The 12,593-nt window shown below is 37.1% G+C and overlaps 1 protein-coding gene across 2 annotated transcripts in view; it reads left to right on the top strand.

Moving 5' to 3' along the window:
• The window catches only part of POU6F2 (POU class 6 homeobox 2), a 308,147-nt gene that overhangs the window by 109,889 nt on the left and 185,665 nt on the right, over positions 1 to 12,593 (top strand). For both annotated transcript variants that reach the window (XM_084509804.1, XM_084509803.1), the window contains exons 3-4: positions 7,273 to 7,364; positions 8,334 to 8,562. In XM_084509804.1, the coding sequence (XP_084365930.1) occupies positions 7,273 to 7,364; positions 8,334 to 8,562 (321 nt within the window). The remainder of the gene's footprint in view (positions 1 to 7,272; positions 7,365 to 8,333; positions 8,563 to 12,593) is intronic.

The raw sequence follows: 12,593 nt of genomic DNA, 5'->3' as shown, positions 1-12,593 counted from the left end.
AGGGATCAGCTGCCCAACATGAAATAATAATGCATTCAACTGTCCATCTTCTGGTAAGCAACCTTTATCATCATTGCATTCACCAGCACTAACAGCAAACAGTGAGTATGAAATGTTGTATGAATTCAGGGAAAACTGATAGGGTCTTTGTGACCTTAATGTGATTATATTTGTGCTAATGCATACAGTAGAAAAGCAACTAGAACTCTCAATATGAAGGGTCCAATTCATAAAAAATGTATGTACCATTAACAAGGGATTTTTATGCACTGTACTTAGGGGGTGAAAAGTAGAATGAGTCTATTTTGAATAAAGAACATACTTTTGCAATTATATTCCTTCACTTTTTCTGCAGTGGCTATGCTTCTTTTCTGACATGAAGTATCTAAAGTGGAAGAATATTCACATAGGCACCAACAGGAATTTTTTTGCAGTTTCAGAAAGGAAAAAGAAGAAAAGAAAAGACAGTGAAAAAGGAGAAAAGATAGAGACGTGAAAGAAAATTTGAGGCAGTTGGCAGAGCTGGAATTTTGCATTGTCCATGATTTTTGTGTCTTTGGTAGTTGTTTGTTTGTTTGTTTGTTTGGTAGTAAACATAACTGGTGGATGCCCATGAGAAGTTCTTTTTATCATGAATCACTTTAATAGCTTGATTTTCATTATAAACAGTTGTGAAGGTTTAATATTTTCAGTTCTTACCCAGAAAGATGCAGGTGTGTAAATACAAGCATAGCTCAGTGCATATAGGTAATGAGCACAGTCATTTCAACTACCTTATGTACCTTGCCAGAAACGATCCTTTAGGAGGAAATATCCCCAGGGAGGAGGCAAAGGCAAGGGTTTGTGCACTGCTGGCAGACTGATTCTGAGCTCGGCTCAGAATTTTGGTAGCTTTGCTGTAGCAACTGTGTGGCAGTTTCAGATAAGTATAAAACTGTGGGGTTTTACTTACTTAAGCACTGAATGATACAGTCAGTAAAGCAAATCTGCTCTATTCGTTCAGCTGTCTAATTCAATCCATTTTAAAGGCAGGATTTTTAGCTTTTCTGTACAAGATACTGCATTGGCATATATGCCAGTACACTAGATCAGTATGGTGTTTCCTTATCACACTACAAACATTTTAAAAGGTAAACTAGAAGATTTTTATACATAGGTAAAGAAGAACTAAGAGTGAATTAAGTTATGTAAGTTGAGACAAAGGAGATAAACTGACTTTGTGGAAAACAAGCACAGTGCTTGGATGTCTTACTAAAATGATCAGCAGTAAAATAATGGTACCAAGAGTTGTAACATTGCTAGGTTTCAGAGTTGCCAGGTGCTGCTGGTAACTCTGCACAAGCCTTGGTCTCCTGTTTGGTTTTCTTTGTGAGGCTGAAATCACTTCCTAAAAATAAAAGCTCAGAAGTAGAGGTCAGCAGGAAAAGGTGAATAGCTTACCGATCTGTGGGTTAACTTGATATAGAAAGAAGTTTGATACGATCCAGATGAGTGAATTATATGCCACATCTTGGCCACAGACTGGAATAAGACAACTATCTGGCTACTAAATTAAATATGAGAAGTCCAAGCCTGAATACAGACCTTTCAATGAGGGATTCATTAATCTCATTTACTTTCAGTGCTTGGTTTTCTTTGCTAAGATTACAGGAATATCTCCTCTCATAACCATAGGATAATACCAGTGTAAAACAAATACAACATTCATCATAAAATCTGAATTTTATCTCCCGCAAGTATTGTAAAATTTGGACGTGTTTGTGAAATTCTGTGTAGCAATCTGATTAGTAATGATGAGGTGATTTGGAAGGGCTTCCTGCTACATGGCCAAACTCTGAGGCAGCAGGAAAATAAAAACAGTGAAATTAAGAGCTGCAGTGTGGTGCTTCATGGCAGAGTGAGAATTGTTTGGAGAGGATGTTACATTTTTTCATTAGCAGCTGCATCTTTTTCTTTCAGCTATTAAATTTTGCCAGCAAGATTGCACCTGGTATAATTGCTGACAATTAAGGGTTCATTTAAGGAAAAGATGAGTTACTTTAATCAGAGATGATGGACTTCCACACAGCACCCGATAATTTGAATCTTATCAGTCAGACTGTTTCATTTATTTTAAGAAGTTGTCTATTTTTTTCGTGATAATATGGCTTGTGATTTAAATGCTGCTATGAAAACCCAAGCTCAGAGTGGCTTTATTGGTTTTAAAAATGTAAGACTTTTTTCTTACAGACTCACACGCTCACTTTCATGATTTCATTCTTAAAGCTGTATCTTTAATGTGAGTAGGTTCATTGGGAAAGAAAAAAAATGTCTACTCTTGATTTCTCGTTGTTACAGTTACCGAGAGATACAAGCAATTTACTGTCAGCCTGTGGAACTGTATCTAAGGGTTTTAATATAAGCGGTTGCTTTAAACACTATGCTTTTCATTAATAGTGATTCATTTAAAATCTTTGCTTAAATGTGTATTTCAGAAGGATTTACATACTCTTTTGACTACTGAAAATCTAGTGTTATTAAATTTAATCCTGCTTGTTTTTTAAAGCCCTGAGCACTAAAGAGAGATGGCTCAATATCTCCTGGGTTCTGGTACAAAGATGAGACAAGTTAATGCTGAATTAACTTCTTGAAGACCACGAAGTTAGTTGTGTCCAGATCATCTGCTGAGGCTAGCCCCATGCTGTGGTTCAAGCATTGACTTTGAGCGGGACTTGGAGCAGAGTTTGAGAGGAGGCACAGGAGCAGGCACAAGCACGCTTCTGCATCTGAGCCAAGAGGTCGAGGAAAGAACCAGATGGAGGTGTTTAACACATGCCATCACATCTCCTGCAGTGCTTCTCGGTGTAGTCGCATTTGCCAGTCAGCTTCAGGTTCCCGGACAGATTTGGACGTGTTGTGTGCCAAGGGCCGCTGGGATGGGCAGTGCAAAGCATGCAGGTTCACCTTGCCAGTGGTGCTCCAAGTATGTTGTGCTTTGACCCAATCCACACTCCTTTCCTGAACAATGTAACTACAGCTGAAGAGATAGGGGTGCCTAAACCATGCTGATTTGAGAATCTGGATGCAAGTCCCTCAGTCCATTAGGTGCCCATTTGTAAAGGCAGGATTGGAGCCCCCCTCGTGGAGGGGGGCACTGTGAGATAAAGACATAGGGAGCTACATTACCTGTTAGGTTGCAGAAGATGCGTATGAAACAAAACAAAGTAAATTGGAAAGCCTCGTTATAACTAGTGCATTTACAGCTGTAATTTCACACGAGGCTTGGAGGCCTTGTTTTGTGGAATTTTTTTCCCTTCTCATATTCCTCTTGTGGTTTTCTCATTTTCAAGCTATGTATTGTTGAACAAGATTTTTGCTTGCTTTTGGGGATTTTATTTTATTTTTTGATAAGGGAAGACTAAGGTTGCCTTTGTTTTACTTAGCTTTATTTTAAATAATATTTTATTTTAAGAGGGTTATTTTACAATGTTTACAGTGCACTTCAATTTTTTATTATGTCATGCCCTCTCTGCCTCTTGGCAGGATGAGGGGTGAATGTATGTATTATATAATTTATAATTAGTTTATGATGAATCACATATGATGAATACTGCTTATTAAATATTAAAGCCTTGTCTACAGTCATGCTGTACCATGGCACTAGCACTCCTGTCTCTTCCTACGATAGTACTGAGCAAGTGCGTGGACTTGGGCTGTGATGGCAGCACTCAGTTATAAGAGAAATTTTAGCTTCCTGCCTTGACTAATGGTGTTAAGGAGAATTACCTCTATTTTCAGATTGGGTGCCCCATTTCTGCTGTCTCCCTGCCCCAGGTGCACCAGTGCAATTGCAGGTGTAATGAGAGAACAAACTTTCCAAAACCTGCTTGAGAGGAGAGTTAGCTCCCCAGCTCTGTTCCTTGCCAAGATCCCCCTTGCTGGTAGAAAGCTGTACAGCACTGGAGGATAGCCCAGCAGGAGGTAACAGCCTGGACCTGGACAACCAGAAAATCTAGGCTAGGTTTTGACAGCTCATTTTTATTAGTAAGGAGTGGAATTCACACAGTGGAATAATTTACCTGAAGACGTCATTCCAGCATCTGGAAGTAATGAGCCACCAAATAAAGGTGGGAAAACTGAGGGGAAAAATAGCGTGGGGGCAAACACACTGCTAGGTTAGGCCAATAGTTTTAACGAGGGTTTTTTCCGGTTGAGTAGCAATGAGTCTGTGAATCAGAAATAGTGCATGTGACAGAGCTCTCCCAGCTCTACAGATTTTCTGAACTCAGAGGAATCCACCCCATTAACGTTATTAGATAGAAAAGGAAAAGTAGCCTTTTACTGGGGTTTTGTGCTGTACTTGGCCTTCCTGGGAGCTTTGACCTATGCTTCTCGCTGAAGACAGTGTACAGTAAGAAACGAATACTGTCACTCTGTGTGATGCAGCAGAACTTAACCCTGAAATTCTTGCTTCTCCGTATTTACTGCCAGCTCAGCAAGCAGATTTTCCTGTATATTTTGAAAAAAATATTGACTCTTGAAAGACTGTTATAACAGGTAGATTGGGAGGAGACTAAGTACCTTGTTAAGTGTATGAGGAATAGATGAGGTATATTATGGGGGTAATACATAAAGTATGGGGAAAAATGAGAATTTAATTCTGAGAATATGGTATGCATAATTTCATACAGGGTGCTATGTAAAACCACATTTGTGCACATGAAAGTGTGTGCTATTTTATTGGCATGTCCATATCACATAGGAAGTGAGCTAGAAGAAGAAGGCAGAGTGTTCAAGCAACAGAATTAAAAGATATATCATCTGCAATGAGTGACTATATGAAAGGAATGTAATTCTAAGTGATTCCAATTAGTGCAATACAAAAAAGAAGGAGTGCAATTAATTTGGCTTTATGATCTTGTATAACCCACTTGTACAACATACAGCTCATGAGATGAAATATTGCAAAATCCTTAGGGTACAAGAGATAAAAGAAAACAGTGGTTCTTAGGATGGTGGTACCGTGTTAAAAATAGGAAAACAAAGGCGTATTCATTTGGAACTTCTTATTTATTTTCTGGGAGCTCAAGATATAGTAATTGCAATTAAATCTAATTCTAGTAAATATTTGACTGCAGATTTGCACTTCTCCCAAAGCTTTCATAGGGCAATTTAATGACATGACAGATTATCAAGAGCTTGTTTTAATACTAACTAAATCACAGAGAGATCTCGGGCCTTAAAATTGCATAAACAAAATTGATTTATAATACTTGATCTTAATGGGGAGGGATATATACATTGGTGTTGAATCTTTGATCTAATATCACTTTATACATGAGCAGTGATGGAAAGATTAAAACACAAAACAAAAATAAACAAAAACCCCAAGCCTATAACATCATGTGGAAATTACCTAAAGTAAAATTGCATTTAGTAACGTAGCACCTTATTGTGTATAGGAGGAGCCTGTACTGAAGAAAACCTATGTTTGGTCCTAATGGTGGCAGCAGGATTAGGATTGTACTGCATTTGAAAGAAATGTTTTTCACTGAATCACGTATATCTAGTTATGTTTCTTTTCAGAAACTCAGAGGAGTAAATTGCACACAAAAAGTATAGTGACTGTGTCTCTTTTTGCATGTTATAAGGCAATTGTTGGCATGCTTACCAATTATAATAGGTCATCTTATTCTCATTATTAAATCACAGTGGTCATGAAAATGCCAAACATATTTTTATAGAATTCACTTTATAAAAAGTCAGCAAGTCTGTGTGTTTTTATTAGTTCCAAATCAGATATTTCAATAGAATGTTTGTAAGTATTCCCAGAGCAACGTCCATTTCTGATTTGAGACCACACAAATATATTACAAATTAATCAGATTTTATGATTTTTGCATAATAACTCTGAACACTTATTATTTAATCCTATTCTAAAATGCTGTTATGATTGACACTTTGCTGTAGAGATAGAAGTCAATTGAATAATATGTAGCAGTCAATTTTATTTGTACCTTAATGTGCCAAAGTATTTTTTTTCACATTTCCATTATTTATAAGTCTGTCCCCTTAGAGAATATACAGAAGAATTTGTTTTAAATGAGCTGATAATACCCTCTTTAAAATTTATAAGTATGACAGAATTGTATCTTTTTTCCTTAGCACACCATGGCGTGCCAATAAACTGGTTCTGAATTGTCTTGCACTTGCTATTCATAGGACAAACAGTGGAAAAGAGCATCTTGTTAAGGCTTACTTAGAATGGGATTTCAACCACGCATCAAATAAATAAATAAATAAATAAATAAACAAACAAAAAAAAACAACAACTAACAGAACTAAAGCTATCCTAACTAACCAGGAAACCTGAAGTCATTGCCAGGATTTTCTTTGTAAAAGACCATGGTAGTCTTACAGCTACTTCTGATACTCACTGTCATTCTTTCAGCTTCAAAGATAAATATGGGCCTGACTCTGCCATCAGTGCTTAAAAAGTTTGTAGATTGATGTAAGTCCTTCACTTGGAGGAAGTGGACAATGTGGACTTAATTTTCAAAACATCTTGGTACTTTCTTGCAACTGATAGGACATTTTCCTTTCTCTTGTCCTTTTATAATCTGTTTTGCAGGCTTCAGCAAAAAAAAAAGGCTGGACTCTGTTCTGTGCTTAGTAAGTCATTATTGCCCAGCATATAGTTCGATTGTTGGATATTGATCATCTCAATAAATGCTCAAAAGCCTTGGTTTCACAGAATTTTGCTCTTCCCCCACATACAATTTTGAAAACAAGGGGAATAGCTGTCATTTGGAAGCATACTCGTTCTCAGCCTTTCTATTGTGCACCGTACTGCCTTTTCTGCCTCAGTAAGTGGCAACAGAAAAGACTTTATTAAGATACAAAGTAGATGTGACTTGATTGTTTTTCAGATAATTTTTGCTTTCAGAAATTAGAAAGGCTGATGCTCACCTAAGCGTTAAAAATGCAGTTCCCACACACACGGAGTGCTCATATACTGTATGTAAATTGATGTATAATGCAACTCACATTAGCTGGGTTGATGATAGCTTCAGTTTCACTGCTGTCAGATTTTTGTATCTCCTTGAATGAGTTGGCTGGTCTGAATGAATGTTAGCATAATTTATGCAGCTGATAAGTGATTTGAGTGCTTGAGTTATTGATAAAGCACTTTAACATATCATTTTCAGCTTGATGTTATGTGACATCAGAGTAAAAGATAATGTGCTAGTCCTCAGGCTTGGTATTAAAGACAATCTCCTCTTTGAATTCTAGAGGCCAGAGGAAACACACTGCTGTCTGATACAAGCCCAGGTGACCAGCACCAACCCAGTCAGTCCCATCCTGCATTTCCTGTTGGGCCTCAGGTCAGTATCTTTCCTTTAAACTAATCAAGGCATGCAATTTGATGAAAAGTGAGTAATTGTGATTGATCGTCTTTTATCTATATAATGTGGAAGACGTGATTCTATTTGGCTGCATTCTGTGTTACAAAAAGGGAGCATGTATGTATATATGTATCTTCTGTATGTTTTAAAAGGTAGTTGTCTGGAAGGGTTAGCTTTTTGTATGTTTTTCCAAAATAAATGTAAGCAGCTTTGCATGTTTAGGAGGTTAAAATCTTTGAACTTCTCATAGATGTTATTTTTGAAATACAGGTCATGATTTAATATTAAAAAGCTAGTGCAATTTTAATGCAACCTTATTGGCTCTGACAGTTCTGCATGTCACACACAGCTCTTGCATTAGTAAAGGCATTTCATTATTTTTTATGCCAGATATTTATTTTCTTTATGGCAAAATGTAAGCATAATAGCATGACTCTGTTAAACCTTTTACAAGATTTTCCATATCACTTCATAATTTTCTCCAAGTTCAACCATACTCTAAGAAGATACTTAATGTTCTTCCACTTCACAGGACAGTCTTGCATACTGCTTGGTCCACACTGCTTCTGGTAATCGTTGCTGTAGTGTAGTCAGCTCCTACCAATCAACATACAACTGGGAAAACCTGTGAAGTGTTGGCATTTAGATATTTGTAGGCTGACTTGAGTTAGGCCTTCTTGTGTTCATGAATTATTTTCAGTGCCTGTGTAATGAATTTTCCAGCCTAGATTCAACTGGAATTGCTACCATGCTACATGGCAGTTAGGCTTACAGATTCAGTCTGTCAGGTTTGTCAAAGCTTTTTGGGTTGGTGAAAACGTATGTTTGAAGATATTGGAGGCAGGGCATGTCCGTACCGGAACACTAAAGGATCCCAAGTAGAAGTATTAATGTATAATACTGAGCTGTGCAGAGTAAAATACGTGTGCTGTCTGTGTTTCATTACAGCCATTACTGACAGCACAACAGTTAGCCTCAGCAGTAGCAGGGGTGATGCCAGGAGGCACTCCAGCCCTGAATCAGCCGATCCTTATTCCTTTCAACATGGCTGGGCAGCTGGGGGGCCAACAAGGACTGGTCCTAACTCTACCTACAGCGAATCTCACCAACATCCAAGGGCTGGTAGCAGCAGCTGCAGCAGGAGGCATCATGACTTTGCCATTGCAAAATCTACAAGGTAAGTTATCTTCAGCATTTTTCTAATAGTCTTTTGCCTGTTTGTGTCACTTTGTCTCTTTTAAACAGAGCAATATCTTTATCTGATGAAATATTGCTCTTGATATTTATTGAAAGTTAATGCTTGGATTGGTTTTGAATACTTGAGAGGTACTTAACGGATATTTGCATTTTTACAGAACTGGAGTGGAGGCTGGATTCTTACATTCTTTAGGTCAGTACTGTAAAGTACTTGAATGATTCATTAGGCTTTTCTGTCATCAATGATCAATGTTCTTTACTCACGGTTCAGTTGAAAATTTCAAATAGCAGTATGAAGACAAGTACTCTGTTTCACCATTGCTGATTAGAGTAGCTGAATGAATAAAGGCAACTAAAAGCACAGTATTGCATGAAAATCACTTTTTAAAACCTTTTATTATAAAATCAGAGTTTCCTCAGTTAGCTGCCATTACTGCCCAGGATATGCATTCTTGTATTTTCTGTGGGAGATCTGCTTTATCAATAAGGTTCTGCCATCTGTCATCCAAGCCGTTTGGAGGAGTTATGTGACTCCAAACCACAGAAGCAAAAAGTTCGTCATTGCAACACTCCTACACTAAGGTATTTGCTGTATTCTCATGGTCTAAAATCCAACTGAAAAAGCAGTTCTATGAGACACTGCATGCCTATTTTCCTCTAGCATTCTGTGCTGTGAGAAACAGTACTCAATTGAAACACATATGTTACGAGATACAGATGTATTTATTTAATAGTCCCAATTATCTTGGTTGCTTCTCAGAAGGCAGATGCTGTTGAACAGAACTGAACCAAGTATAGTTAGATAAGAATTAGCCAAAATACTATGAGAGGAATTGTACAGCTTTAATGGAAGAGGATGGTAAAGAAGTGACTATCCAGTGTGGAAGTAGTAGAGGTGTGGGCAGGAAATATCAAAATAAAACTTTAGCTCCTTCAATTTGCTTTTGTTGTTGTTGTTTTATTTATGTATTTATTATTTCTTGCTGTCATAAGTAGTAGGAAATGTTTACCACAGACAAAATGGTAATTTTATTACATGAATGCTCTACACTGCACCCTAAGTAGTTTTTAGGTGATTATGCTATGGTTGCTATTGATTACTTGATGAATGGTTTGAAGCACCAAATCCTACAGGTTGTGAAGCAGCAAAGGGAGAGACAGCTCATGTGTTGAACAAACTCCCTTATGAACTACATGCACAGTACTCTCACCTGTTGGAGCAGTTACTTGCCTTTACCTTGTGCATGTTTTAAAGTTTAATGTCAACAGACCTCTCTTATCATAGTTGTAAATGGTTTTCACTTTAATGTTTAAAATAATGTCTCTCTCATACCATTAAGCTGCACCAAAGAACCTGTCATTCATAAATCATAGATGAAAAGGACACACTAATGCACAAATTTTGCTTGTTTAAAATTTGAGAGTGCATGTAAAGTAGGGAACTGAAGATTAAAAAAATAATGCAGGAACAGGAGCGGGTAAAAGCAGATATAACAAAGTGAAGGGGAAGTGGCTTTTTAGCGTAGGTGGATGATGAAATCTTAATGAAGAAACAGGCATTATAAAAATGTATCCCTTCACTCTAGAGTGCTCCAAGTTATGGCTGCAGTGTATGTAGTAGTATAAATAAACATAAGCTCGTGAAGTTCTTACGTCATTTATTCACCCTGCATTACCAAACCAGTAGGGATTAAGCCAGGAAACCTTTGCTCTTTAGTTTAGCTATAGGCATGTAATTGCTAGCTAGAGGGTGCAACTCTGCTGTTTCAAGCATTGACTTTATTAGGCAAACTGGTAGATGCAAGCATGGAATCAAATAGGGACTTGCAGTTCCCCATCCATGAGCTATGTTAGCTACTTTGCTGTTTGTCTGCTTCTCTCCCCTCCCGTCCCATTCCTCTAAGCACCTCACAACTTTGTATATACACTTGCAATATCCAGGTGACAAAAGGAATTACCGTTGCCTTCATTATTTGGAAGTGGAACTGATGCACAAAGAAATAAAAGAACTTTGTTAATATAGAATTTAGGAGCCCTAAATCACAGTTGTAAGCTTTTCTTGCTTCCTATATAGCCCACTACCCACCCAAGGCATGTGTAAATGAAGGTAAGAGTTTGGTGAGAATGCATTTTCTAGAGAATATCTTTAGCTGTGTGATATCATCAGTTCTGTTGAAATGACTGACTTCTGGTCCATATGTTTCATGGTTATTTGAAAAATAATCATAGCGTGTGCGTTCCATTTTGTAGCCAGCACTTTTATAGGTATATTCATACTGTTCAAGGCAGTTTGGGTAGTTCATGCCCTGTGTGTGAAATCAGACCATATTCATCAACTTTCATGAAAAGTTTCATGTCACAAACCTTATAGTGACAGTGTCAACATAGATGTCCATAGAAGGACATGTTTTCATACTATTTTCTAACCTTTCTCATTTCTCTTGTTGTAACATCTCCTTTCCCTAAATTTTCAGTGCAGTCAAACATAGGTGTCCAAAGCTGCTGTGAGCACATTCTTTTCCAGTTTTGTTCTTTCATCAGTAAACTTCTAAAACTCTTCATACCAAACTAGCCTAGCCAGGTAATTGAGAAGGCTCCCTAAAGACTTTTTGAATGATGCATGAATTCAGAAAAACTGTGATCTAATGGAATGCTTTAATGGGTGTAATTCCACTAAATTTTGTGTTGTCTGTGTATGTATTTAGCTGATTTTCTTCTCAGGGACTTTCAGCTCTGGTTCAGGGTGGTAAGTATGAGACCTTAGGGTGATAGGATGAAACAATAACTTACTTGTGGAAAGAGAAAAAACATTCAGTGATAGGAATCATAGATATATTAACTATTTGAAAAGAGAAAACGAGAGTTCCTTTAAAAATTCAAGACATTGGTAAAATGGAGTGATTAATGATATGAAAATTACTCTTACGGTATGACTTATTCAGTGAAATTACCTATTCTTCAGTTGTCAGTTACTTATAAATAATTTTTTTTTCCTTTTTTTTTTTTTTTTTTTTTTTTCTGTTAAATTGTTGAGTTGCTGTATGGGTCTGATCCACCACTAAGTCAATAGGAATTTTGTTGCTGTAAGTGAAGAGAGGTTTAGATTGTAAGCTTCTTTTTAAACTATTCTTGATATGTGCTTGATTATTCTCTGTTCGTTACACTGTGTCATTTGTCATACACACTGCTGCACCCCATCTGTTCTCTGAGCAAAGAAGTCAAATATGTGTGAACAGAAGAAAGATCAATGTGTAAATTCTTGCTGTGAACACTTACATAAAAATACATTTTCATCGACTACTATTAAGCAAATTTAATATGCACAAGGAATTTGCAAAGAATACAATTTACTTAAATGCCAGGGGACTGGTGGCAAAATAAAGCCATCTGCATTACAGTAAACAGAAATCTCTGAACATACCACAGATTCACCTATGGAACTTTGGTTTGCCATGAACAGTCTTTTGATGAAAGCAAATAAAATCAACAACCATAACTTTTTATTGGAATCCACTAAAAATACTGAAGGTAAGAGATTAAACACCATCCAAGAAAGTTGTTATTCCTATTCCCAGACACATACAAACCTGTTTCGCTCTCACCGTTTCTAGAATTACAGCTGGAGCAAAGCAGTGCTTTTCTAAAAGACAAAAATCTGGAGGTATCACAATAGCAATTGAGAGGTTGCAGGAAGGGAGGTAGATACCCTGTAGGATGATGTGTTGCTTTGCCTGTTGCTTTTAGTCCATTGCTTCTTGGCATGTATTGAATAATACAGAAAACACTGCTAGCTTTCCATTTTATCACCCAATCAGTGGTTCATCAAAATACATTTTTCTGACTTCGGGAAACATTTTTTTTTCTGGGCTAAATAATTTAAATTTCTGCAGCTCCTTTGTCAGATCAGTTTTCACTAAGTTTTGTTGTTGCTTTTGTACTTCTCAATGGTCTGTCCAAGGGACTATTTTTAGAGCTTAATCTCAAAGTATTCAATAATGTCCTGAAGCTGTT

The sequence above is a fragment of the Aythya ferina genome (genome assembly GCF_964211825.1).
Source record: "Aythya ferina genome assembly, chromosome: 2".
NCBI classification, from domain to species: domain Eukaryota; kingdom Metazoa; phylum Chordata; class Aves; order Anseriformes; family Anatidae; genus Aythya; species Aythya ferina.
The sequence above is the reverse complement of the archived record's forward strand: the minus strand, read 5'-3'. Positions and strand labels throughout refer to the sequence as shown.